A 27,551-nucleotide genomic window follows, 5' to 3' on the forward strand; every position below is an offset into this window, starting at 1 on the left:
GGCCAGAAAAGCTCATCAATGTCTCAAAATCTGTTCATGTGTGTGTGAGTGACAGAGAACTCCTAACTTCTACTATTTGAAGAGATAACAATTTCATTTCCTAACTCTAATAGTGAACACTAAGCAAAAACTATTCAAAAAATCCAAGCCCCCCTTTTTCTTAACTACATACGATCTGACCCCAACTCTTAAAATAAATGCTGTTCCAATACCACAATTATTAAGCATTACATTAATATCAAGACAGTCTCTGTTTCTCCGCTGTGTTCAATCTTCTGTTTGATCTTCCTCTGTTGACAGAGTATACTTACAGGAAAAGGTAACTTTTAACAGAGAGTGCTTTCTTATTTCTTTGACAGCAAGATGTTAGACAGGCAGTTAGCTCTCCAGCTCTACAGCAGTCGCTCTCTGACCAATTTTCAAAATACCTGCATTTTGTTTTACACCCCCAACATCATACTGTTTTATTAGTCCAATGTTGTCAAAATAATAAGTTCAAACTCAACTGGATTTTAGTATCCTGGGCATAATATAAACTAAAAGGCAGCACAGTGGCTCAGTGGTTAGCACTGCTGCTTCATAGCACCAGAGACCTGGGTTCAACTCCCCCTCGGGCGACTGTCTGTGTAGAGTCTACACATTATCCCCATGTCTGCATGAGTTTTTCCTCCAGGTACTCCAGTTTCCTCCCACAAGCCAAAGATGTGTAGTCAGGTGAATTGGCCATGCTAAGTTGTCTGTAGTACATTAGTCAGGGGTAAATATATGGTAGGGGAACGGGTCTGGTTACTCTTTGGAGGGTCAGTGTGGACTTGTAGGGCCGAAGTATCTGCTTCCATACTGGAGCGAATCTAATCTAATCTGGTTAAATTCAAATTATTGTCAAAACAGCAATCAAAACTCAGGTATCCATTTAACAGCTAGTTGTTAAAAGTATCAATTTTGGAACAGCTCATCTCCCAGCCTTTCCATTAGAACAGCTGAGCTTGCACTTTAAGTTTACTTCAATAGTCAGAAAACATTCTATTTTAAAGTGAGCATACATGTTTTTGACTTCATAACATAAGTACTGCATGCAAAATTCAATTTTTGTTAATTACTCCCAAGACTGCATGGTACTTTTGAGGAGTAAATCAATGCCTTTTTAGAAATTCTAACAAATATATAACTTAACAAATGTAGTAACCTGAACTCAAGTTATTCAAATCAGTATAAATTTCAAAGAAATCAGGAGTTCAGCTTCAAAAGACAGAAGAATTTACTACAATCGCATTGCAAAATATTACTTAAAATCGAGAACAAATGAAGAATTTGAGATGCACAGGAATTGAGACGTTCTAGACATAAGTCACAAAAAGTAAGTATGCAGGTTATCAGGAATCCTAATGGGATGCTGTCCATTATTATGAGAGCAGCTGAACATAAAACTAAAGATGCTATATTTCAATTGGAGTGCACTGGTGGGACCATATCTTGAATAGCAAATGCAATTTTGGCCTTCATATTTTAGTAAAAATCTAATTGCATTGGAGATGGTTCAAACAAAATTTATTGGACTGATGAAAGCAAAATATAGCAGATGATAGAAATCCAAAGAGAAAATTTAAAATGCTGGAGAAACTCAGGTCTGAGAGTAACATCACTCTGAAGATAAACATTTGACTCAAACATTAAATCTCTCTACAAATGCTGCCAGACCTGCCAAGTTTGTCCAGCATTTTATGTTGTTGTTATACTAGACTAACACGTGGAATATATCTTCTAAGTACAGGTTGGACAGACTGGGCATGTTTCTGCTGGGACTTAAAAGTGTGAAGGGTGACTTGATTGAAGTGAATAAAATCCAGTATTGACAAGGTGAATATAGAAAAGATGCCTCCACTTGTGGGTCAGTCCAGAACAAGGGGACACTCTTTAAAAATTAGGGGCTGCCTTTTCAGTGCAGAGACCAGGAGAATAATTGTTTTGTCTTGCCACATTTTTTCTTATTTCTTGGAACTAAAAGCTGAAATTGAAGTTGGACTGCAATAACTGGAATAACAGAAAGCTTTGTGCAGTTGGAAGAGCAATCCTATGCAATGTTGTTTTTGTTGAAGCAATGAGGAGGAACTCAAGACTGAGCAGCACTGAGAATCTTTTGAGTTAAGGAAATTCTGCATAACAGCCTCTGATTGGTTGAGCTGCTGCATATTAAAACGTTTTAAGTGGCAAGAGCAGCACAGAGTGAAAAACATCCAGAACCTCTCCTTCATTTTTCCAGTGTGGGGAAAAAAGGCATAAAACCAAAGAAAAGTTGAAAGAAAGAACGAAGATAAGAAAAGGCACAAGTTCATCTGATGACCAATCCAATTGAAGATCAACCACATCTCTCGAGATAACAACATATCACAACAGTAAAAATCAAAAGGGAGCAAGATGAAAATAACTTTCCACAATATGGTCTGGAATGTTTATGTCCTCAATTTTGCTTACCCTGCATATATTCTTTTTCCACCAATAGTATGTATGTTAAACCATTTTTCTGTTATAAATCTTAATTATGATTAAGATTGCATGTATTTGGGTTTTAACATATAATTTATGTTGTGTAAATTAGAAATTTGTTCCTTTCACTGCTCGTTATCGCTAAGTATGTTTCAATAAATGGAGGTATTTTAGATGTTACTCAAAAAAACTTATGTGAATTGTTTTTGGCCTCAGTAGCAGTCAGGTAAATTAGTAAACTTTATGGTTTCAATGAGGTTTTCCACATATGCAAGTGGTGATGGTTTCTGGAACAGTGGGACATGATTATTTGCATATTTTGCCCAGATAAATCATGACAGGGAGCTCTGCAACTTACAAACTGTTTGTCTCAGAAGGTAGCATAAGTGAGATCACGAAATATTTTAAAGGCAGTGGCAGATATGTTCTAGTCAGGCAAGAAAATAAAAAGTTATTAGGGATATATAAGAATGTGAAATTTGAAATGCAAACAGACCAGCTCCAATCATGTGATGGAGAAGTAGGCTTGAAGGAATACATAGTCTTCTACTGCTCCTCTTTTAATTAATACTTTCTAAAAATCTATAATTTCCATTTGTAACATCTGCAAAATGTATATAGTTGGCTATTTTAGTGGAGTCTTCAGTAATTCCACCAAAATCAGAGCATACCAACATATGAACAAAAACAAGGGTGGGTCACTCAGTCCTTTGAGCCTGTTACACCATTCAAAAAGATGTGATAGTAACGTCAAATCCACATTTATGCATACCTCCTGGAACCTTTCAGCACCTTAGTAATCAATAATCTATTCACCTCGGCCATAAAAATACTTAAATACTGACCATTCAAGAAGTACTGTCCACAAGGTTACCTAATCGTTTGAAATACCAGGGATGCATTTGATTTGATTTGATCAATTCTCTCATCACAAGACTTGCAGCAAAAGTTTGTGATATGAAACATAATAGGAAAATACTGCACCTTATCTGTGATTCGTTCCGACTCATCCCCTGTTGGGTGGAGGATACCAATCTCTCCCGCAGTGAATGCTGTGTCTGTGGTGGATGACGACCTTGGTCTGTACTGATGCTGCTGCAAAATTGCAGTCAGTGAACTGTCCTGAGGTGCCTTTCGGACAAGATGTGGACTCCCTTTCTGGGTTTCAGTTGAACCACTTTTTGACCTTCTGCTACTGCTATGGAGGCTGGCTCCTCTTTTGATGGATGGTCTCGATCGAATCTGTTGCAAGACTCTGTTGAAGGCTGTGGGACGGGCAGGAAGATCATGGAGGGACATGGCATAAGAGACTCGATGCATCTCAGGAGATCGTTCCTTTTCATCTGCAGAATCATGATCAGAGTGTCCATGAGGATGGTAGTAAAGTTGAGAAGATTCTTGCATACTCTGATCGCGCTCCCGAGACCGTTTTCGGTGATGGAAAAGTTGCTTCAGACCATGTCCAAACATACCACCTGAACCACCTCCTTCAGATAGCTGCTGAATTTTCTTTAAAATAAGAAGAATAAAAATATTAGATCCACACCCTCAGACATTTGTTTCCACTCTACCCTACTTTACCTTATCCCAAAAACAGCCCCCAAAGCACCACAATTCATTGTTCAACATTAACCATGAAACAAGTTTGGTCCCAGACTTCTGCTCACACCAAACTTTTAACATTCTGTTCATAAGAACAAAACAAAATCAAAGAATATACTCCAGTGAAAATAGTGAACACAGACTTTCTGAAATTCTGATGTCAACAATTTTTCTTCCTTGTCTGTTTTCTACTGAAGTGGATTATACTGGGATACTGGTAGCAATGCATTCAATTTATTGCAATACAACGTTTGAGGCTGTTTTGGCACTGATCACTTGGAGAACTGGGGTACAGATACTGCCCCACAGAAAGGAAAACCTGACTGAAGGAGGTTGTAAGCCTGGAACAATTTATGGTATGGGGTAGAGGAGAGGATATAAAAACAATTTGCCACACTTTCTACAACTTTCTACACTTTGCTCACAGAGTTCCACAATAGCATCTGAGTATCATGCTCAAATGGTTCATTTCCACATGAGCATTTAGGCAGGTAACAGCAAATGTCATGATCTATTCAGTTGTGATGTACTCCCTGTTGTTGAATAGTGTATCGACCAAGTCCAATCAGGCCATCAACTGAGCACCATACATGGACACTTTTCAACAGGAGTAACCACATGCAATAACGCCAGGCCAGTTCATTTGTTGCTTGCTTCCCAACCCTACTGTGCTGAAACCAACTGCTTTATTTGTTAGATTGAATAAGATCCATATTTATTGTCACTGAACATATTTTTCTTAAAATGTCAGACATAAAAATATAATGCTAACATCTTTCCTGTGCTTCTGAATGATTGTGAACTTGTACAATCAATCAATTGCTCCAACTAGATTGGGGTCTTGAGCGCATTTTATCAGCACAGATATGAATGCATAATTGCAGACAAATACAAGACATGACTGGATTACAGTCAAAATCTCATCTGTAATTTGGGTAGAGGTAAACTGTATTTGGGAATATTTACAAGATACAAATATATCCTGTTATTTATCGCAAAAATTTGTTTGGCATTGAACTCAGACTTTCATTAAAGCAATCTAGTCTCAAAATATAGACTCTGCTTTGATTAACTGCTGTTATAATTATTGACAGCGGTACTGGGTGTGTGCCAGCTTACAAACTTTGTTTACACAAAGTGAAGATGAATTTCTTCAAAATAAAATCATTTTCTCCTGAAATGGTATAGCTGGTGAGGTTTCAGGTCCATTACCCGGTCTGTGTCGAACAGGATTACAGTTGGTGGGACACTTCATTGAATTTCTGCAACTTCAAGCTTGGAAAGAATACATGGAGGGAAATTCCGGAAATATATCAAATATACTAAAGTGATGCCTTTATCCATGGTCATAGAATAGCAGTCATAACTTCCCTTCGTAAGTGGGAATGCCAGTAAAAGAATCAAATTGCAAGCAGATCAAGAAAAGTTACTCATGTATGCAGATACAGAACAACAAAGAGGATTTTCAGTTCTGATTTAAAGAGCTTTAACTTAAAATGTTAATTCTTTCACCTGAAACAGATCCTGCCCGATCTGCAGTCTTTTCAGTATTTTCTACTTTAATGACAATAGGAATTTAACTGCCTGCCGGACAATTCTGAGGCATGTTTTACATTGGAGCTTTATTGTTATATAAACTTAAATAGTCATATGACTGGAGTGCAGTCTATTCTGACTTTTTTTCGCAAAACACTCCCGGTCACAAAATGCCAAAAGTTGACATAATTAGAAAAAAGACTTTCTCTGGTAAACCATCAACTTGGTGCTAGTCTATCTACTGGGTGGCTCAACTCCTGTTCGCACTCAAGATGTCCTTGATCATCAAGCTCAGTTTCCTAACAATTATACCCCATTACAATAGGTGCTGAAATGCTTCCAAATTCATTTCTGCAGTATAGTTATGACAAGTTGAACAAATATATTCCATCTCAACAACTCAGAATTCCTTTATAACCACTTTTAGCATAATATAAACAAGGTCACTGAACCAAATCCATTGTTTATGATAAAATAAACTGATTAACACTGTTCTGCAAGATAAAACAATGATTGAAATACATAAAATTTAGCCTTCAGTAATTGCCTTCTCTGATATATTTTACAGTATACCAGCCTGGCACATTTGCTGCAGAAAATATAACTCGAACAGAAGGTGGAAAAAAAATACTGGGAGTACTTCTGTCCTTCTAAGAAGAAAAGTCCTATCACCCAGCAATATCTCACTCACCCAGGAGAATAACTATTAATTAATGCACAAACTAAATTAACTGAATTATCAAACAGATTCTGGACATATACTGGTTTAGTCAACCCTCAGGCTAAATGAGAAACAATTTAGCATATTAAAATAAAACAAAGAACTGTGGTTCTGGATTAGTGGTGCTGGAAGAGCACAGCAGTTCAGGCAGCATCTGAGGAGCAATAAAATCGACGCTTCAGACAAAAGCCCTTCATCAGGAATAAAGGCAGTGAGCCTGAAGCATGGAGAGATAAGCTAGGGGAGGGTGGGGGTGGGGAGAGAGTAGCATAGAGTACAATGGGTGAGTGGGGAGGAGATGAAGGTGATAGGTCAGGGAGAAGAGGGTGGAGTGGATAGATGGAAAAGGAGATAGGCAGGTCGGACAAGTCCGGACAAGTCATGGGGACAGTGCTGAGCTGGAAGTTTGAAACTAGGATGAGGTGGGGGAAGGGGAAATGAGGAAGCTGTTGAAGTCCACATTGATGCCCTGGGGTTGAAGTGTTCCGAGGCGGAAGATGAGGCGTTCTTCCTCCAGGCATCTGGTGGTGAGGGAGCGGCGGTGAAGGAGGCCCAGGACCTCCATGTCTTCGGCAGAGTGGGAGGGGGAGTTGAAATGTTGGGCCACGGGGCGGTGTGGTTGATTGGTGCGGGTGTCCCGGAGACGTTCCCTAAAGCGCTCTGCTAGAAGGCGCCCAGTCTCCCCAGTGTAGAGGAGACCGTATCGGGAGCAACGGATACAATAAATGATATTAGTCGATGTGCAGGTAAAACTTTGATGGATGTGGAAGGCTCCTTTAGGGCCTTGGATAGAGGTGAGGGAGGAGGTGTGGGCACAGGTTTTACATTTCCTGCAGTGGCTGGGGAAAGTGCCAGGATGGGAGGGTGGGTTGTTGGGGGGGGGGGGGGGGGGGGGGGGGGGTGGACCTGACCAGGTAGTCACGGAGGGAACGGTCTTTGCAGAAGGCGGAAAGGGGTGGGGTGTGAATTGCTGGGAATTTGAAACAAAAACAGAAATTGCTGGAGAAACTCAGCAGGCCTGGCAGCATCTGTGGGGAGAAAGCAGAGTTAACATTTCAAGTCACTGGACTCAAAAACGTTCTCTGCTGAAAATGTGTTGCTGGTCAAAGCACAGCAGGCCAGGCAGCATCTCAGGAATAGAGAATTCGACGTTTCGAGCATAAGCCCTTCATCATTCTCTGTTTTCTCTCTCCAGATGCTGCCGAAACATGCAGAGATGATGTGTATTTTAGGTCGAGCAGTTCAACCAACTTGGATGGCGAAGAATGGGACACAAGATATTGATAAATAACAGAAGCTCTATCCCTCCCAATCCCATCCTCATCACGAATGGCAAAAATCAACTTGAAAATAAAATAATGAGGATTTTTTATTCATGACATTGTCCAGAGCTATTGCTCCTACCAATTTCTTATTTACTGTAAGGCCTGAGAGTTGAGCAAATAACCTTTGCTGAGGGGAATAGAACTTTGACTTATAATGAAGCTTCCCTTCGGTGACATCTTTCACAACTTGTCTTGGCAAGCTGGCGGATGTGGTAATGCAGCACTCACCTCCATATTACACCACGTCCTACACCGTATTCTTCTGGCACATTCTTGCCCATTGAGTTGTCACCTTGTTCCATCTCTCTCACTGCTCTTCTAAGAGCTTCTTTTTCTGCCATCTCCTCCAGAACAGCAAGAAGTACCCATGATGATACGTTCACTGCTTGCACCAATACGCTCCTTATCCTTAATTTAAACCTCCATCACAACTTATCAGCTCTCTTGCTTCACCCACGACCCTCTGAACCTAAAATGTCTTCCTCCATATAAACTCACCAACCAACATTCACCCATCTGCGTTTTACAATCTCACTTCATCTTGCTAGTTCTTCCATTACAACGCAGCCCTCATCTCTAATCCTTCATGTCCAAGGAAAGCAGACTTGAAAGGAAATGGGGGATAAGTGGTTTAGACTGCCAAATCTGGTCAGACCACAGGGTTCTTGCTATTTCTAAGATACGTTTCATAAAAATCTGTAAAAGTCAAGGAATGAAAATGGGAGATTTATTTTCCCTCAGAATGCATGAATTAATTTTCAGCAACACACTAAAATAATGTGTTAAGTATGTAATAGCTGAATAACTAACAGAAATTGATTGCTAATTAAATAAGGACTATACACTAAATGAGGAATAGAGGTAAAGAATAGTGTGGACCCACTGTATAGGTATGGAACTCTTCCACAAATGGCAGTGGATGCTGAATCAGCTGTTAATAAAAAAAATCTCTCAGATTTAATATTCAAGTGTTAAGGGATACAGGCAAGTAAATGGAGATCGACCACAAATCAGCCATGATCTCACTGAATGGTGGAACAGGCTTGAAACGCTAAATGTCCTACACCTACTCATATGTATCAAAACAGATTCGTTCAAGGTCATAAATTACATTCTATCAGAGTATGGAAAAGACAAACTTTTCCTACTCGTTCCTTCAGTAGCCTTTTCAGAGACACATTTCACGACACTATCCTCCTCCAACATCTCTCCAATGATATCTCATTGAAAGGGACTGCTGTCACCTGATTCCACTCTTATCGATCAAATCAAATGACTTGTATTGGATTTCTTTTACTTCCAACACAGTTACCTCTGGTAACAAATTCTTGGTCCTCTCCTATTTCCCAAGTTATATTGTCCAACAGCACAGCACCAATGTATACATGTAAGCTGACAACACAGAGGTCTGCTTCATCACCGCCTATATTAAATCAATTACTGTTCCTAAATTATCAGTCAGTTTATTCAACATAAAGTACCAAATAAGCAAAAATATCCTCCAACAAATATTACAAAAATGGAAACCATTGTTTTTCAGTTCCTGCTCCAATCTTGGTTCCCTGGCACTCATCTGAGATTAAACCGGTGTGCTGACAACTTACATGTAACATTTGATTCCAAGATAAGCAACTGATCTCACCCATGTCATTATCGAGCCTACTCATGTCTGCCTCTGTAATATCACTTGACTTTGACCCTACTTCAGTTCATTATCTCACTCCTGTCTTTGTTACCTCTAGACTCAACAATTCAGATAGATTCCTGGCTGGTCCAATGCATTCTGTCTAATCCAAACTGGAGCTCAAGCAAATCTATGTTGCCAGTGTTATAACGCCCAGCGAGTCCCTCTCATCACTGAACATAATGGCTCCCCATTCAAGCAACATCCAACATCTTGATTTTTAAATCTTCATCTTCATTTTGAAGTCCCTCCATACCATCAGTAAAATCTCTAGAATTTCCTCCAACTCCGCAATCCCCCAAGAAAGCTGCACTCCTCAAATTCTGGTCTCTAGGTCATGTCCAATTCCAACTGTTCCACCATTTATGGACATTTAATTAGCTGCCCAGATATTGAAGTTCCAGTAGACACTCTCTACACCTTTTAGCCCAACTCCCTCACTTTCCTTCTTTAAGATATTCCTTATATCATACGACTATGACAAGCTGTTTCATAGCGCCAGGGACTTGGATTTGATGCCGGTTTTTGATGACTATGTGGATGTTGCAATGTTCTCCCAATGTGTTTCTGCCAGGAGCTCTGGTTTTCTCCAACAGTCCAAAGATCTACAGATTAGGTGGACTAGCCATGGTAAATTTACTTCAGTGTCCTAGGGTGGGTACTGAATCTGGGAAGGATAGTATTCAGAGGGTCTGTGCAGACTCAATTCTCAAATTGCCTCTTCCTCCACTGTATGCATTCTATGACATCATACTTTTTTTATAATCCTGCTATGTTCCTTTGGGTCATTTCATACCATGAAAGGCTCTACATAGTGATTAAAAAGCCAATCAAATTCCCAATTTCAGGTTTGCTGCAATTGCAAATACACCAGTTTGTTCTAAGATATTCTGCAATGAAACCAAACTAAATAACCAATTTATTATTTCTGAATCCTTCAGTTATATTTCTATGCTCATTAAAAAGAGACATGTTAGATTTTACTCCAGCAAATTTTGTCCAAAAATTCAGAATAGTGCAAGCAATGGTACCAAATAGTGTTAACTACTAAAATACCAGAGCTGAACGCTCAAGTTATGCTTTTAGTTCAAAGGCAGTAGGCACCGTTACTTGGAGATCCAATGTACCTCTTCACCCATATAGTGGAGTTCAGACCACTAACTGCATTATCTCTGCAGAAAAAAATTAGTCAGCCAATCTGATCATCTTGCTTGACTCTGCAATGGCTGTTAAGTATTAGAACAATGGAATTGAAATGCACCATTTCAGAACAACAGACAATGTCTTGACCCTGTTCCTGCTTAGATTGAAGACTAAGCACGTAGCTAAAAGCAATAAATAACTGCAGATGCTGAAAACCTGAAATAACAACAGAAATTGCCGGAGAAACTCAGCAGTTCTGACAGCATCTGCGGAGAGAAAGCAGAGTGGATGTTCAGGTACAGTAATCCTTCTTTAGACCAGACTCGTCCAAAAGGACCCCAAACATTAACTCTTCTTTCCCTTCACAGATGCTACCAGATCTGTTGAGTTTCTCCAGCAATTTCTGTTTGTGCAAGCATCTTTAGCTGTTTGACTCACACAATAGTCACCATGGTAATTAAGTAGTTTCACCACCTGCATTCTTGAAAACATCCAAAGCCTACGATTTCTGTGAACATAAGAATTTTAGAAAACTTTATTAACTTATCTGGCCAGTTTCAATCATTGTTCTTCTACGAAAATTCTAGGCTTTCCTTTGCCAAAACAGAAACTAATGAAATAAATTTTGAGCAAAGGTTCTACTGAGGCAGAGTCCACTGCTCGAAGCGATGAGTCTACTTTACAAGGGAATAACTAAGCATTAAGATTTTGATCAATTCACAGTTTCCATGTCTTACATTTCAAGAAACATGGAAAGACAGGTTCCAAATATTTGCATTTCAAGTCATGCCATTTTTAGACATTTTAATAAGATCAAAAAGGATAACTGCACTTTTCTCAATAATTTGCAACATGTTAAGTGTTGCAGATTAAGGGGTTTGCAATTATCTGATCAATAGAGTAACACATCTACACCACTCATTTCTGCAACATGGTTGAGAACTCAAAGCAAACACTGTGGGACCCATGCTCTGCAGTCCACAAGTACAGAGTCTTTTCAGTGGTCAGATATAAATTGGACATACTAAATTAAGAAAGGAGCCACAGTTTCAGGGATGTGGCAAAGCAGTTCCGCTGTATTTATTATATTTACTTTAATTTATATTTCTTTCGTTTATACTTCAGTTCAACTGTCATTTTTGCTCCTTTCATCTTACCTTCCCCTCGTGCAAGACCAATCTCACAGTTACATTCTGTTCCCTAAGCAGCACTGCATAGTCCAAGAAATGAATATTTTGCATCAATATTTACTGTGGAAAGGTTTATGGAAGATATAGACTGGAGGGAAATAGATGGAGACATCTTGCAAAATGTCCAGATTATAGAGGAGGAAGTGCTGGATGCCTTGAACTGGTTAAAGGTGGATAAATCCCCTGGACCTAATCAGTGTGGGCGGCACGGTGGCACAGTGGTTAGCACTGCTGCCTCACAGCGCCTGAAGACCCGGGTTCAATTCCCGACTCAGGCGACTGACTGTGTGGAGTTTGCACGTTCTCCCCGTGTCTGCGTGGGTTTCCTCCGGGTGCTCCGGTTTCCTCCCACAGTCCAAAGATGTGCGGGTCAGGTGAATTGGCCATGTTAAAATTGCCCGTAGTGTTAGGTAAGGGGTAATGTAGGGGTATGGGTGGGTTTCGCTTCGACGGGTCGGTGTGGACTTGTTGGGCCGAAGGGCCTGTTTCCACACTGTAAGTCTAATCTAAAAAGGTGTAACTGAGAACTCTGTGGGAAGCTAGAGAAGTGATTGCTGGGTCTCTTGCTGAGATATTTGTAACATCGATAGTCACAGGTGAGGTGCCAGAAGACTGGAGGTTGGCAAACGTGGTGCCACTGTTTAAGAAGGGTGGTAAGGACAAGCCAAGGAACTATAGACCAGTGAGCCTGACCTCAGTGGTGGGAAGTTGTTGGAGGGAATCCTGAGGGACAGTATGTACATGCATTTGGAAAGGCAAGGACTGATTCGGGACAGTCAACATGGCTTTGTGTGTGTGGGAAATCATATCTTACAAACTTGACTGAGTTTTTTGAAGAAGTAACAAAGAAGATTGATGAGGGCAGAGCAGTAGATGTGATCTATATGGACTTCAGTAAGGCATTCGACAAGGTTCCCCATGGGAGACTGATTAACAAGGTTAGATCTCATGGAATACATGGAGAACTAGCCATTTGGATACAGAACTGGCTCAAAGGTAGAAGACCCAAAAGGTGGTGGTGGACAGTTTTTTTCAGACTGGAGGCCTGAGACCAGTGGAGTGCCACAAAGATTAGTGTTGGGCCCTTTACTTTTTGTCATTTACATAAATGATTTCGATGCGAGCATAAGAGGTACAGTTAATAAGTTTGCAGATGACACCAAAATTGGAGGTATAGTGGACAACGAAGAGGGTTACCTCAGATTACAACAGGATCTGAACCAAATGGGCCAATAGGCTGAGAACTGGCAAATGGAGTTTAATTCAGATAAATGCAAGGTACTGCATTTTTGGAAAGCAAATCTTAGCAGGACTTATACACTTAATGGTAAGGTCCTAGGAAGTTTTGCTGAGCAAAGAGACCTTGCAGTGCAGGTTCATAGCTCCTTGAAAGTGGAGTCGCAGGTAAATAGGATCGTGAAGAAGGTGTTCGATATGCTTTCCTTTATTGGTCAGAGCACTGAGTCCAGGAGTTGGGAGGTCATGTTGCGGCTGTATAGGACATTGGTTAGGCCACTTTTGGAATATTACATGCAATTGTGGTCTCCTTCCAATCGGAAAGATGTTGTGAAATTTGAAAGGGTTCAGAAAAGATTTACAAGGATGTTGCCAGGGTTGGAGGATCTGAGCAACAGGGAGAGGCTGAACAGGCTGAGGCTGTTTTCCCTGGAGCGTTGGAGTCTGAGGGGTGACCTTATAGAGGTTTACAAAATTATGAGGGGCAAAGATAGGATAAATAGACAAAGACTTTTCCCTGGGGTTGGGGAGTCCAGAACTAGATGGCATCGGTTTAGGGTGAGAGGGGAAAGATATAAAAGAGACCGAAGGGGCAACTTTTTCACACAGAGGGTGGTACATGTATGGAATGAGCTGCCAGAGGATGTGGTGGAGGCTGGTACAATTGCAACATTTAAGAGGCATTTGGATGGGTATATGAATAGGAAGGGTTTGGAGGGATATGGGCCGGGTGCTGGCAGGTGGGACTAGATTGGTTTGGGATATCTGATCAGCATGGACGGGTTGGATGGAAGGATCTGTTTCCATGCTGTACATTGCTATGACTCTAAATCATTCATCACAAACAATGACAATAAGTTCAACAATATATTTCAACGCTCGCTGGATGGTGAGGAGGAGGATTCCAGGCTGACTACCTCCCACCACCAACACTAAACCCAAACCCAACCCCCCCCCCGCACAATATTATCTGGGATAGAGAGATTAAATACATAAATTAACTGGTCCCATGACTCAGACGGGATAAATCAGCAGACCGGAAATGAGGCCTGAGCCCCTTGAAACTATATATCCTCACACCACAAAGCCCAAAGCACTGATGCAGGTTAAACAGGAACATGTCTCCCACATTAATTTTTCCTTTTCTCTTCCACTTTATCCAAAGCCCAGTACTGACTTCAAAACCACCATGACATGAAGCTATGTTTCTGTCACACCAGACTACGTGCCTTTATTCACCTGACCATGAAGAAATCTACTAGTAATGTTAATTTCTCATGGGAGAAGAGGGAGCTTCAGGTATTTTGTTTCCATTTAAGCTTGCCACAGTTTGGCATCATGGTCAGAAAATAATTACACAGAAGACAGAAACAATCAAAATTCCTCTCAAATCATGGAGTTTAGACTGAGTTGAAGAAAGATTGGATCAGAATGAATTAGTACAGGAAATGAGGGAGAAATAACAGGTGCAAAACAAAACACCATACAAATTCACCAATGGCACTTATTTGAAGAGCAACCACTTCTTTTTAAGAGTGAGTGCAAGAATGCGGTTGAAAGAAAAATTTATGAATATAATTTATTTCGGAAAGCTCTGAAATTCCTGTCTATAATTACAGCTCTCTGTCTGGTGGAGTTGAAAGCTAGCATTATTGTACTAAATTCCAGAGAAGGCTTGAAGGGCCATATGATCTGCTCCTGCCCCTATTTTGCATGCTTTTGTGTAACAAGGAGTTTCAGACTGAAATTTTGCAGGAGAGGGAGAATTCTCACATTTGAGACTCAAAGTAAATAGTTGCCATAAAATTGGCACCTGCAGCTTCACTTTAAAAAAAAACACAATTAGTGGATATGAAATACTACTGGGCTAAACAAAGTTCTTCTACTCAGCCGTACTACACCTCCTCTAAGTTAACAATTTGTCCTCAAACAAAATACTGAACATTGTATAACAGGTGGATTGGTTCAATGACAGAGAAGTCGTAGACCATTTATAGTTATGGTATCATGAAGGAGGATCAGGATCCTGAAGTATTTATGGATATATTCAACTTTTAATTGCAAAATATATTTTTCAAAGAATGGACATGTAGCCAGAAAATAACAGTAGATGTAATTTCAATAGCTATTTGGAGAGAAGCCCTGGAATGTCACACTTCAAGGTGTCAAGCGAACTTTAAAACAATAACCCCTCAAAAGACAAAGGCAAGTTAAATCAAACTGGACCACAATCGCTTAAACCTACAGAGATAAGAATGGGCTGACAAACCACACACAATTGCCTCAACAAAATCTCTCTTAGATAGATGATGTCCCAAGCTTTCATATTTTTACCATTAATGAATGGACAAAAGTAAAGATCAAACTCCAGTTTCAGCAAGGTCTGTGTATGCTAGTGCACACAGTCAGGTGCTGTGCTTTAAAAAAAACCCTGTCACCCATCCTTGTGCTGTTGATAAATATAAAGCAAGTTTCTCTCTTGGTGAAGCAGGAAAGCAACTGAAACTGCAGTCAAAAGGAAACCAAACTAAGGCCTTTACTGACCTGCAAAGACAAACATCAGGAAACAAACAACTCATTTACTCACATTAGTGGGACTGATGTCACCCAAGGCTTCAATTTTCCACTGTGCCCTTACCGATCAACCCAGAGATTGATCCTTGGAATGTTTGTCTTTTTTTGGACTCACTACATATTCTGAATCGCCATGTATGCGCATCATTAATTCTTCTTGCTTTCAGTAAGCAGTAAACTCACTTATTCATAAACTCAAGAAAACCTGTTAAACCTGGCTTTAAATGTATAAATTAATTTGGCATGAAAGAAAAGCACCCTTTATTACCTAACTTTGTTACAACCAACCGTATGGGTAAGTTAATCAAGAAGTGAAACCAACTCATTGCACCTCTTGCAAAAGTTTGACAATTTGGGATTTCCTGTCTGGGACTATAATAACTTGGGAAATGTTCCCTAGAGATTGATCATATTGATAATGCAAGAAATGCTGATTCATTCACCATAAATTTCACCATAAACGATCAAAGCGCAGGGGTAGGAGCAATACGTCAGAGGTCGAGGGAGACAAACGAAGTGCAAAATGTGGGGCCCTGAATTACATCTCAATTCTATTGTCATAAACAAATAAAATGTACAGCACATGGAGACTATAGTAGATGACATGCAAGAACAACAGTGAAAAGGCTACTACACAGACTTCAAACTGTTATTGAGGTAAAGTTACCCCATGCATGACGGATAATAATTTGGACGAGAAAAGAATTAGTATAATTAATTTGAAATAGTTCATTAGATGCCACTAGTAGTAATAATATGAAGAGTTTTATTTTTGTTTTCCTTCCAGGAAGAGCTCAGGTTTGGGACACAGCAATACAATACTGTTATCTATTATTCATAGTAAATTAAAAACATGGTCCAAAATGATAGGCTATTCGTTTCTACTACATCATTGAGTTATTAATCTTCCTTCCTCATGGAAATAAGAGCATTCTGCTCAATGTCATATGCTTTACTTGGTTCTATTTATAAAAATACACCGCAGTATTTGCTTCTATTAATCAACAATGAGAGCACAAGGGGGCAATAATGAGAGTGTAGTGAATGGCCATTGGTGAATAACAAAACAGTTATAAATTTGAGAGTTTCAAACAATGTCAAGGAATCGTAAAATTGAAACGTGACCAATTTACTTCGACAAGTGTAAGACTGGATTCTGGTTCTAAGCTCTCTGTCAACCACTTATTTCACTTAAAAACACAGTGAATCTGTGATACATTGAACAAACTAAAATTACTGAAGGTGACTTGATTGATTTGATTTGTTACTTTGATCTTTAGAAAGCTATTTCTTATGCCATGACTCTAATTAAATAGCTAGCTTCAGTTATTTTGCCTTATGTGAGATCTAAGGCAGCAAGTCACTGCAGGCTTCCTGGCTGTGCAAATTGGTTGAAGACAGTATTGTGCTGAACTAATGTACCCACACCCACTATCCAACAGGATCTACTGGATAGTTATGAAGACAGGCTGATTTTCCACTCTGTTGGCACAGAGGCGGTGGCCAACAGCCCCACCCAGACAGATCATAGCCCAGCTGAAATAAAGTAACAGCACAGATCACCAGATTCAGTTTGGCTCAATCAAAGGAAACCACTTTCAGCATGCATGATTGAAATTTAATTTCAACACTGAATTATGCACGAACTGCACCTTTTGCAGGACTATTCGCCTGTGATCCCAGTTGTTTACATGATCAGGAACAACAATTCCTCAGTGCCCAATTACTCAACCTTATATTTCCATTCCAAAACTCTAGATTTAAAAAAAACTAATAATTATTTAGACTGCACAAATCACAAATAAAGAGTCATTCAGTGGTTTGCAAACCACCTCAGTGGAATATCAGAGGTCAACAAAACTTATTCAGAGGCTGGGTTAAATTTGAAATCAGACAAAACACACTCTTGATTTCTCTTTCCCTTACATCTGATAGTCTTATTGATCAGCCTCAGAACCGCTTTTCTATAGGTTAGATAAAGCAAGGCAGAGGTAGTGAGCACTAATATCAGGCAAGACAAAACATCCCACACAACTAAAAGTTTGAATGCAATCCGCTTTTATATAGCGCCTTGGACACAGCAAGATACCCCAAGGTGCCTTACAGGAGATTCATTGGACTCATACGAGAGCACAAGGCAGAGAACCCAGTGAAGGAGGTAGGATTTTCATCAACTTATGTTGTTAGTAGAGAAAAAAAGGAAGAGCCTATTTGCTCGCTGTACCTTCAGGTCTTGAGTTCTGTTGTTGCGGGATGGTGGAGGCAGTGACAGCGATGGGCAGGCTGCATCTGCTGGAACAGCATCACCTTGCTGCCTGAGCGCTGCATCAGCACCAGCTCCCAGCCTCGGCCCCTGCTCCTCATCCAGGGGCAGCTCGTCAGACTTGCACCGCTTCATCTGCGAAAATAAAAGGGAGGAGGTGGAGGGGAGGTAAAAGTGGGATCTTGCTGTGTACACCCAGTAAAACTCCCACAAAAAACGCGAATCAAAAGAGAAAACCCTGAATTAAACATTACCAGTGACTTAAAAAAACGTACTCGCCCATCCATTTCAATCCTCCATCCCAAATACAAGACGAAATTAAGACTTTGAGGCAAATTTTCATGGCGACACCGCCTTTCGATTTTCAGCAGGAAAATTACCTCGGCGGGTAAAATACACAACACTTTGCTTCATGGATTTACAAATCCGGTAGATTTAAATAAACGCCAATAGATATTTACATTCTTATTTTTTTAACCGCCATCACCCAAGCCCCTTCGACGCACCGCCGCCTGACTGAGAGGAACAGCCATGTCCGCGGGCTCAGGCGGGGGCGGGACTAAGCCAAGCCCCGCCCCCTCTGCGCCGACAACCAAACCTACCCACTGACCGGGAGCGTCAGCCGATGATGACTGACACCTCGCCACCCAATCGGAAGCGGGAGATGCGTGAGATGGTGTGGGCGGGGCTTGTGGGACCACATTCAAGGTAGGTTGCAGGCACTGAGGTTTTTTTTTCACTACCTTCCCCCCCTCCCCAAGCAGCGGTCGATATGGAGAGGTAGGAAACTTCCCTTTTCGCAGGAGCTCATCTGCACTAACCAGGCGTGTAATGCTGTCTTGCATAAAATAATAACTTGCATTGATGTGGCACCCTGAACACAGAACGCCCCGAGACGCTTCACTGAAGAGAGATGACCAAAAATGTGGACTCTGGGCCTGATGAGGCAATGTAAGGGTAGCTCGTCCGAAACCTTGATCAATGGCAATGGCATTATTATCTTCCTTTTCAGATAATAGTTTCGCTGGGGGAGCGGTAGCCTGTCAAATTACTCAATCAGAGGGCTAGCACGGTCATGAAGGGTTGAATGAGCCGTAACAATTCTGTGGCGGTGGGAGGTGAAGACGAGCTGGTGGTTGAGAAGCTTCAATGAAAGAGAAGTTGAAGGAGGGAGGAAGGAATGTCATAACCTGAAAGCCTGGCAAGTTAAGTCACCGTCTTTGAGCTGGGGTGGAGTGATTTAAATTGGAGACACACAAAAAGCCACAACACACACACACACATATATTACATATCAAATGGGCAACAAGTGATGTGTTCTGCCTCTCTCCCATTTAGTAAATAACAGATTTTCAGAAGTTTTTAAAGACAGGATGTGAGGGAAATTCTGGCCTTTATCTCAAATGGAATGGAGTATAAAAATAGAGCAGTTTTGCTAAAACTATACACAGCACTTATCAGACCACAGCTGCAATACTACAAACTGTTTTGGTCCCTTTATTGAAGGAGGGATATACTTGGCATTGGAGGCATTCCAGAGAATGTTGATCAGGTTGATTCTAGCTACAGCGTGGAGGGATTTTCTTATGAGATGACATTGAGTAGGTTGGGCTTGAACTCATTGGAATTTAGAAGAATGAGAGGCAACCTTGTTGAAACATACCAGGTTCGTAGGGGATTTGATAGGATAGATGCTGAGAGATTGTTTCCTCTTGTGGGAGAGTTTAGAACCAGAGGACATGATGTCAGAGTAAGGTGTCGTTCATTTAAATGGGGATGAAGATTCTCTTCCTTGCAGGCATAGTGGAATTCTTTACTACAGAGGCGATAGAAACTGGATTGGTACATTTTTCAAGGATGAGACTGATGTTATATTAGTAATAGCAAGGATTTTGGGGAATAGGCAGGAAAGCGGAGTTAAGGATTATTCAGGTCAGCGATGATCTCATTGAATGGTGGATTACACTCTGGGCTAAATAGCCTAATTCTGCTCCCACATCTTTTGGTCTCATGGCTTAATAAGTATATGCTAAACAGAAACAGTTCATTCAGCATGTGTTAGTAGTTGACATCTCTGCACAAAGTGAGAAATGCCATGCAGAATATACAGGAGGTTAGCCTCTGAGAATATAGTGATTGAAGGAAATTATAGCCATGGACAGATTTCACATGACACACTCATTGAGGAAGTTATAAATGAGAACCAATATTTGCCTGCAATATCTTTGTTTTTTCATTATGTTTTTCCTTGTCAAGGAATAAATCTGGATGTATATTGAACCTTTCATATCCACAGGATGCCTCAAAGTTCTGACAGCTAATTCATTACTTTTCAAATGCAGTTGCTTGTGCAGTGGCAAATTGTAGTCATCAATTTGCACACTAGCCCCACCAACAGCAAAGAAATCAATAACTAATAAGCTATTTTAAGAGATATGTTGATTAAAATTTAATAACTGATCACTCTTTAAATACTACCGGATGATCTTTTACATTCAAACAGTCACATTGAGATACAGAATTTGAATATTGCTGAATAGAGAGACATGCTGGTCTTGCACTCATCAGGACAAACTCAAGAATACTAAATTTCAAACAATCACAATGTAAGCCTGTGTCTTTTCTGAATTACTGAAGAGATGAGGGACCTATCCATTTTGTGTTCTGCATGTCAACATCAAAATCAAAGTCAACTTGTCAATTAGCACCCATTTCTCCTATGGCATAAATTCTTGGGATCATTGGAAATTTGGCATTTTTATGTTTGTTCTGAAGACAAAGGGCTTCAGCAACACATTTCTCTTTTCAGCAATATTCAAGTACTAATCATGGAATCGTTGGAGCACAGAAAGAGGCCATTTGGCCCGTTGTGACTGTGCTGGCTCTACTAAGTACTAGTAAGTCTACGAGCTCCACACCCTCACCTTATTCCCTCAAGCCCTGGAAATTTCTTCTCTTTTGATCATTATCAAATTCCCTATTGAAACTGTCTACACCAGATTTCAGTGCATCGTGATCCCAGTCACTCACTGTTGAAAAAAAGGTTTCTTTTTGTGCCTGTTCTGGTTCTCTGCCAATCATCAAGTTGTTGGTTCTGATTGTTGGCTTTCTGTTAATGGGAACAATTTCTCACTGTTCACTCTGTCCAGATACCTCATACTTTTGAACAATGCGAGATGTTGCATTTTGGGAAAGCAAATCTTAGCAGAACTTATACAGTGAGTGGCGAAGTCCTAGGGAGTGTTGCTGAACAAAGACACCTTGGAGTGCAGATTCATAGCTCCTTGAAAGTGGAGTCACAGGTACACAGGATAGCAAAGAAGGCATTTGGTATGCTTTCCTTTATTGGTCAGAGTACTGAGTACAGTAGTTGGGAGGTTATGTTGCGGCTGTACAGGACATTGGTTAGGCCACTGTTGGAATATTGCATGCAGTTCTGGTCTCCTTCCTATCAGAAAGATGTTGTGAAACTTGAAAGGGTTCAGAAAAGATTTACAAGGATGTTGCTCGTGTTGGAGGATTTGAGCTATATGGAGAGGCTGAACAGGCTGGGATGTTTTCCCTGGAGCGTCGGAGGCTGAGGGTTGACCTTTATAGAGGTTTATAAAATCATGAGGGGCATGGGAGGATAAATCGACAAAGTCTTTTCCCTGGGCTGGGGTAGTCCAGAACTAGAGGACATAGGTTTATGGTGAGAGGGGAAAGATGTAAGAGAGATCTAAGAGGCAACTTTTCCACACACAGCATGGTGCGTGTATGGAATGAGCTGCCAGAGGAAGTGGTGAAGGCAAGTACAATTGCATCATTTAAAAGGCATTTGGATGGGTATATGAATGGGAAGGGTTTGAAGGGATATGGACCGGGTACTGGCAGGTGGGACGAGATTGAGTTGGGATATCTGGTCGGCATATACAGGTTGCACCGAAGGGTCTGTTTCTGTGTTGTACAGCTCTATGAATCTGTGACCTCAATCAACCCTCCTAATCTCTGAAGAGAACAAGCTCAGCTTCTACAATTATCTATGTAATTAAAGTTCATTGTACCTGATCTATTTTGAAGAACCTTCAGTGCATCTTTTCTAATGCCCCCACATTCTTTTTTAAATCCTGCTATCCAAGTCAGGGCACAATACTCCAGTTGAGGTCAAACCAATGTTTCATATAGCTTTACCCTAACATCTTTGTTTTTATACTTTTTGCTGCAAATGTGTTGCTGGTCAAAGCACAGCAGGTTAGGCAGCATCTCACCTGCTGTGCTTTGACCAGCAACACATTTGCAGCTGTGATCTCCAGCATCTGCAGACCTCATTTTTGACTCGAAGATTTTATACTTTTTGATCTTATTTAGAAATCCCAGGATATTGTATGCTTTATTATCATTTTTTCAACCTGCTATGGCAACTTTAATGATTTGTGCACATGTATTCCCATGTCCCTCTGAACACCCTATTGAATGGTATGCTTTAATTTATGAGGTCTCTCCTCATCCTTCCTATGAAATCAAAGCACTTCATATTTTTCTGAATCAAATCTCATCTTGTACCTGCCATTCCATAAATCTGTCTATGACCTCCTGAATTTTACCACTATTCTCATAGTTCACAATACTTCCATGATTTGTAACATCTGCAAATTTTGAGATGATGTCCAACGCACAGCAGTATAGCCAGTAAGATGGATCAGAAAAGTAACAGCACTGAATACAATCTCTGGCAAACATAATTAAAATGTTTCCTCCATTCCAAAACAAAACCATTCACAACCACTCTGTTTCCTGGACCTCAGTCAATTTTGTATCCAAGATGTTACTGTCATTTCTATTTCATTACTTCTAGCTTTCCTAAGAGGTTTGATATATGGGACTATCTCAGGTGCCTTTTAGAATGCCATGTACACCACATTGACTGCATTATTTTCATCAGTCTTCTACCTTAGCTCACTGAAAAACTTAGTTAAATATGGTTTTCCCTTTATAAATCTGTGCTGATTTTCCTGAATTAATCAAGATGTATCAAAAGGCTCAATGCAGTGTGCCTTGTGCTGGAAAGTGGGGCAAGTGTAGGTTCAGTGTAGCTTTGGCCATATAGACTCAATGGACCAAAGAGTCTCTTCCGTACTGAATGATCCTGTCAACTTGAATCCTGCTGAAAAGAGAAACATGTTGCTGAAGCTCTTTGTCTTGTCTCTGTCCACATCATTGTTAATGTTGTACCAAATTATTGTTTCTGTAAGCTTTTGCATCACCAAGGTTGAACAAACTGATTGTGCAGTTACTGGGTTATCCTTATCTTTTTTTGTCGAAGGATGTAAATTTGAAGTTCTCCAGTTCAACTTGGACACCACTCTTGTATCTAAAGAGGATTCAAGTGCCTCTCCAATTTCCTTACTTCCCTCGTCCAACCCAAATGAATAAACAATGTTAAGTGTAGACAGTCAATCTTATATCTTTTTATAAAATTTTAGTCTACCCAGTCTCTTAACGACCTTCTCTTTAATCATGGTTTCACCAGCACCTTCTGGGGTGGTAACATGGCACACTGGCTCAGTGGTTAGCAATGCTACCTGTCAAAGCCAGGAACCCAGGCTTGGTTCCATCCTCAAGTGTCCGTCTGTGTGAAGTTTGCACATTCTTCCCATATTTGCTTGGGTTTTCTCCACGTACTCCGGTTTCCTCCCACAGTCCAAAGATGTGCAGATCAGGTAGATTGGCCATGGGGAAATTCAGGGTTACTGGGATAGGGTGGGTCTGGATGGGATAGTTTTCGGAGAGTCAGTGCAGACTCGATAGCCAAATGGCCAGCTTGTACACTGTCTGGATTCTATATTCCATGATTCTTCCTTGGTTAAGAAAAATGTGAAGTCCAAATGTCTGGTACTTTGGCCATGATCACTGCCTCATCATTAAATCCTGTTTTAGCAACCTTACAGAACCCAGTTCTTCTTTGAAGCTCATTTACTATTTATGTGTCTATGGTATACTTTTGGATTTCTGGCCTATTTATTACAACATCTAAATTTGTGCAGTTGCCCACAAAACAAGAAGGTAAAGTAAATCATAATTTTAAAAAAATAACAAACATATTTATGATGTGAAATATAGAACATGTATATAATAATTTAAGAAGAGCACAATAAACAATTAGAATGGGTAGAATGCAAAAATCTGCAGATGGGTGGAATGAATATTGATTGGTTGTCGTCACAGGCATAGTGTCATGATGGGTGAGAAAACTCAGAGTAGATTTATTTAAATAGTCCCTGAGGATGAAATCAATTAATATTGTGTATAGCCACAGAGACTATTAAAGTAACTTTTCAAGTTGAATGCTTTAAGTGAGAGAAAATTAATATTACCAAGTAGTGATGTAATATTGGTTGGTTTGTGTTCCTGACTATTGTTTTTCTGTTTGGTTTTCTGTATAGTTTAATGAATGTGTGCGTGTTTTGTGTTCATTACAATGGTAACTGTATTTTTAGAAAGCTTGTATGTGTATCCTATTTCCTACTTCTCTCCTCTGCTGAAGGCATGAATCCAAATCAGGGTCAGCAGGTCATCTAGCTGAAAAGCCAATTCCACATATGCCAGTCCTGATGGAGAGTTTTGACAATTATTCAACTGGCAGTGTGAAATAGACAGAGGACGTGATTAATGGTGAATTTAAACCAGACCCTGATCTTGTCATAAACAGCCAAAAGCTTTATTGTCTTTTCATCTTTTTTTCACCTTCACTTGAGAGATTTTAGAAAAGTTGTTCTTGGGATATGGGCAATGCATATTTATTTCCTATGGCAAGTTGCACTGAGGCATTAAGAGTCAGCTACATGGTGTGAGATTGAAATGACATTTAGGCCAAATCAGATAAGAGAGACAAATTCCCTGCCCTGAGGGACATTAATTTCCTTTTCATAAGGAACATTAGAGATCCAGCCAGGTCTTTATAACTATTCGAATCAATTTCATGTGCATTTTTTTTCACAAATTATACATATTGAGAATTGAACTCAAAGTATGATTTGCTTGTCTAATTTAAAAAAAACACAATTTCCTGCTACTGCACTGGAACAGGAAGTCTGAGTAAAGATGGCCAATGAAAAGAGACAGGGATTTGTAAAAATGCCCCTCAGGGCATGCCAAGATAGTTCACAGCCAATTAAGTTTTTTTCTCAAGTGTAGTTATTATTATAATGTAGGAAACAAGATAGCCAATTAGGCCAGAGAAAGGTCTTGCAAACAGAAGTGTGATAATGATCAGAATCTCTGTTTTCTTTCAGAAACAAAATTACCCAAAATGTTAACCCCAATTTCTCTCCATAGATAACTGCCAGATCTGATGAGCTTTTCCAGCAATTTCTGTTTTTGTTTCTGATTTACAATAGTTCTTTCAATCACTGTTTTGATGTTGATGTCGATTACAAGATATATATTAACCAGGATACTGGTTAAAATGTCCTTACTCTTCTTTGTCACCAACAATGATCAATATATTGTTGCATTGTCAAATTCCTGGGACATTATGAAAATGTACATTTTTCTTCACCTTTAAATGGTCTAAAGGATAGCACTGACAAAGATCACCAATCTCAACAACCAACTTTGTTTCTCTCCCCACAGTTGCTGCTTGACCTGCTGAGCATTTTCAACATTTTCTTTTTGATTTTAGATTTTGAGCATGCACAGCACTTTGTCTTCCATGGAATATTGGTTATCACAGAACTTTATGGTGCAGGAAGAAGTCATTTGGCCCATTCAGTTCAGATTGAATGGATAAAAGGCCATCTCATCTTTCAGAGTCCCTTGTGATTGGTTCAGGAAACTGACACTGTGGCATCTACAGCCTTAAGTAACAAATAGAGAGCAGAAGTAAACAGGAAGTGTAGCAATAATCTATTTATTAAAATAATGGGAAGTGTGTTGAACAGATTACCAGTATGAGTGGTGACACAACAAGCGGTTTCAAATTATATACTATACATAACACTGTGAAACATCTCTTAAAAATAATTAGCAGCACACCTTTGACACCGAGACACACAACGATGTATTAGGATAGATAAGCCATTGTTTGATCAAAGGTGGATTTGAGCTATAGGGAGAGGCTGAACAGGCTGGGGCTGTTTTCCCTGGAGCGTCGGAGGCTGAGGGATGACCTTATAGAGGTTTACAAAATTATGAGGGGCATGGATAAGGTAAATAGGCAAAGTCTTTTCCCTGGGGTGGGGGAGTCCGGAACTAGAGGGCATAGGTTTAGGGTGAGAAGGGAAAAATATAAAAGACACCTAAGGGGCAACTTTTTCACACAGAGGGTGGTACCTGTATGGAATGAGCTGCCAGAGGAAGTGGTGGAGGCTGGTACAATTGCAACATTTGAGGCATTTGAATGGGTATATGAATTGGAAGGGTTTGGAGGATATGGGCCGGGTGCTGGCAGGTGGGATTAGATTGGGTTGGGATATCTGGTCGGCATGGACGGGTTGGACCGAAGGGTTTGTTTCCATGTTACACATCTCTATGACTCTATATAAATTTCAAAGAGCGGTATTAAGGCAAAGAGGAAGAGGCAAGAAGATATAGCTTACTAAACAGGAAATTAAGCATAGGCTCTGGCCACCTGAAGGTAAGACCATCAATGGCAGACTTAAGGAAGTGGAGGTTACTCAAGACTCTGAAATTGGAGGAACCCAGGTAACAGAGGAATACAGTACAGAGCATCGAGAGAAGCAAACCCATGGAGACTTGTAAACAAAGGATGAGAATTTTATAATCCAGTGGTGGATTATCCACCGATGGTGACAGAATGTTTCTTTTTCGTGGAGTATTGAGATGGGCATGTTAGATGGCCACAAGCATGTCATCCCCAATGCTGAAATAAGTCACCTGATTGACATGGAATCAGTTCTTTAAGAGCCAATAGGTGATCATGGGCAGGTTTCTGGCGTAGTGCTGGCCTTGACATTGTTGTCGGAGATGCTAACCAATCATAGGCAAGCAATTTCTGCATCCCAAAAATTGCAAATGAAGGCATACTCTACAGGGGACTAATTGTGAGAAGGTAAGTGATCTTTCAGACTCTTCTGATGGGATGGTTATGGGATAATATAGGTCAGAAGCAAGGGCAGGTGAGTAGCTTTCAAGGCCACCCCACTGTCCTAATCCATATCTCTGATTACCACAGATTGGGGCAAAGAGGCTCACAGTCCCCAACCTTGGAACAGCTCATTTGTGAGGTGGTAAGGTTGTGGCCTTTCAGTGGCCATCCAGAGAAAAATTAAGAGCTTTAATTGGTGGTGAGTCAAGAAGCTAGCTCAGGGTCCATCTCGCCCAGCACTTACATGGCGAGTGCCAAAGAAGGAGGCAGTATCATGTATCCTTCCAGGACCAATTCACCCAATTATTTCTCCTCATCGTGTCTCTCTACATCTCAAGGGAAGGGAAAATTCCACCAAGGCGTTGCCAGACCAGGAGCCAATGTAGCAAGATGGAGAACACAAGAATGAGAGGTCAATGTGACTTGCTGCAAGTGGAAAAACAGCAGAGGATTGGATGTTGTGTGGAACCACACTAGTTTCAAGAAGGAATTAAAAAGGCTTATCAATAAAAGGAACACAAGAAAAGCATCTGTGAAATGTTATGGGTAAGTGAACTAACTGGGATGAATATCTTTTCCTGCCTCGACCTGTTTTGAATCTGATCTTTCATTCAATTAGAAGTTGGGAATGAGAAAGAACTGATGCAGGAAATGGAACAAGAATATAATAAAGGGTGCTCCTACAGGTCATATACATGGAACAGTACA

The 27,551-nt window shown here is 40.3% G+C and overlaps 1 protein-coding gene across 4 annotated transcripts in view; it reads right to left on the bottom strand.

Moving 5' to 3' along the window:
• Window positions 1–18,291, bottom strand: part of tmcc2 (transmembrane and coiled-coil domain family 2) — a 166,459-nt gene extending 148,168 nt beyond the window's left edge. The window contains exons 1-3 of one of the 4 annotated variants that reach the window (XM_060845316.1): window positions 18,220–18,291; window positions 17,720–17,893; window positions 3,469–3,993 (exon numbers count right to left, since the gene is read on the bottom strand). In XM_060845316.1, the coding sequence (XP_060701299.1) occupies window positions 3,469–3,993; window positions 17,720–17,893 (699 nt within the window). In that variant the 5' untranslated portion in view covers window positions 18,220–18,291. Of the gene's footprint in view, window positions 1–3,468; window positions 3,994–17,719; window positions 17,894–18,012 lie in introns of all 4 variants that reach the window. The other 3 variants (XM_060845315.1, XM_060845314.1, XM_060845313.1) reach the window with 3 other exon arrangements.
• Window positions 18,292–27,551: the final 9,260 nt, after the last annotated feature.

Source organism: Hemiscyllium ocellatum, chromosome 26 (assembly GCF_020745735.1).
Source record: "Hemiscyllium ocellatum isolate sHemOce1 chromosome 26, sHemOce1.pat.X.cur, whole genome shotgun sequence".
Lineage (NCBI taxonomy): Eukaryota > Metazoa > Chordata > Chondrichthyes > Orectolobiformes > Hemiscylliidae > Hemiscyllium > Hemiscyllium ocellatum.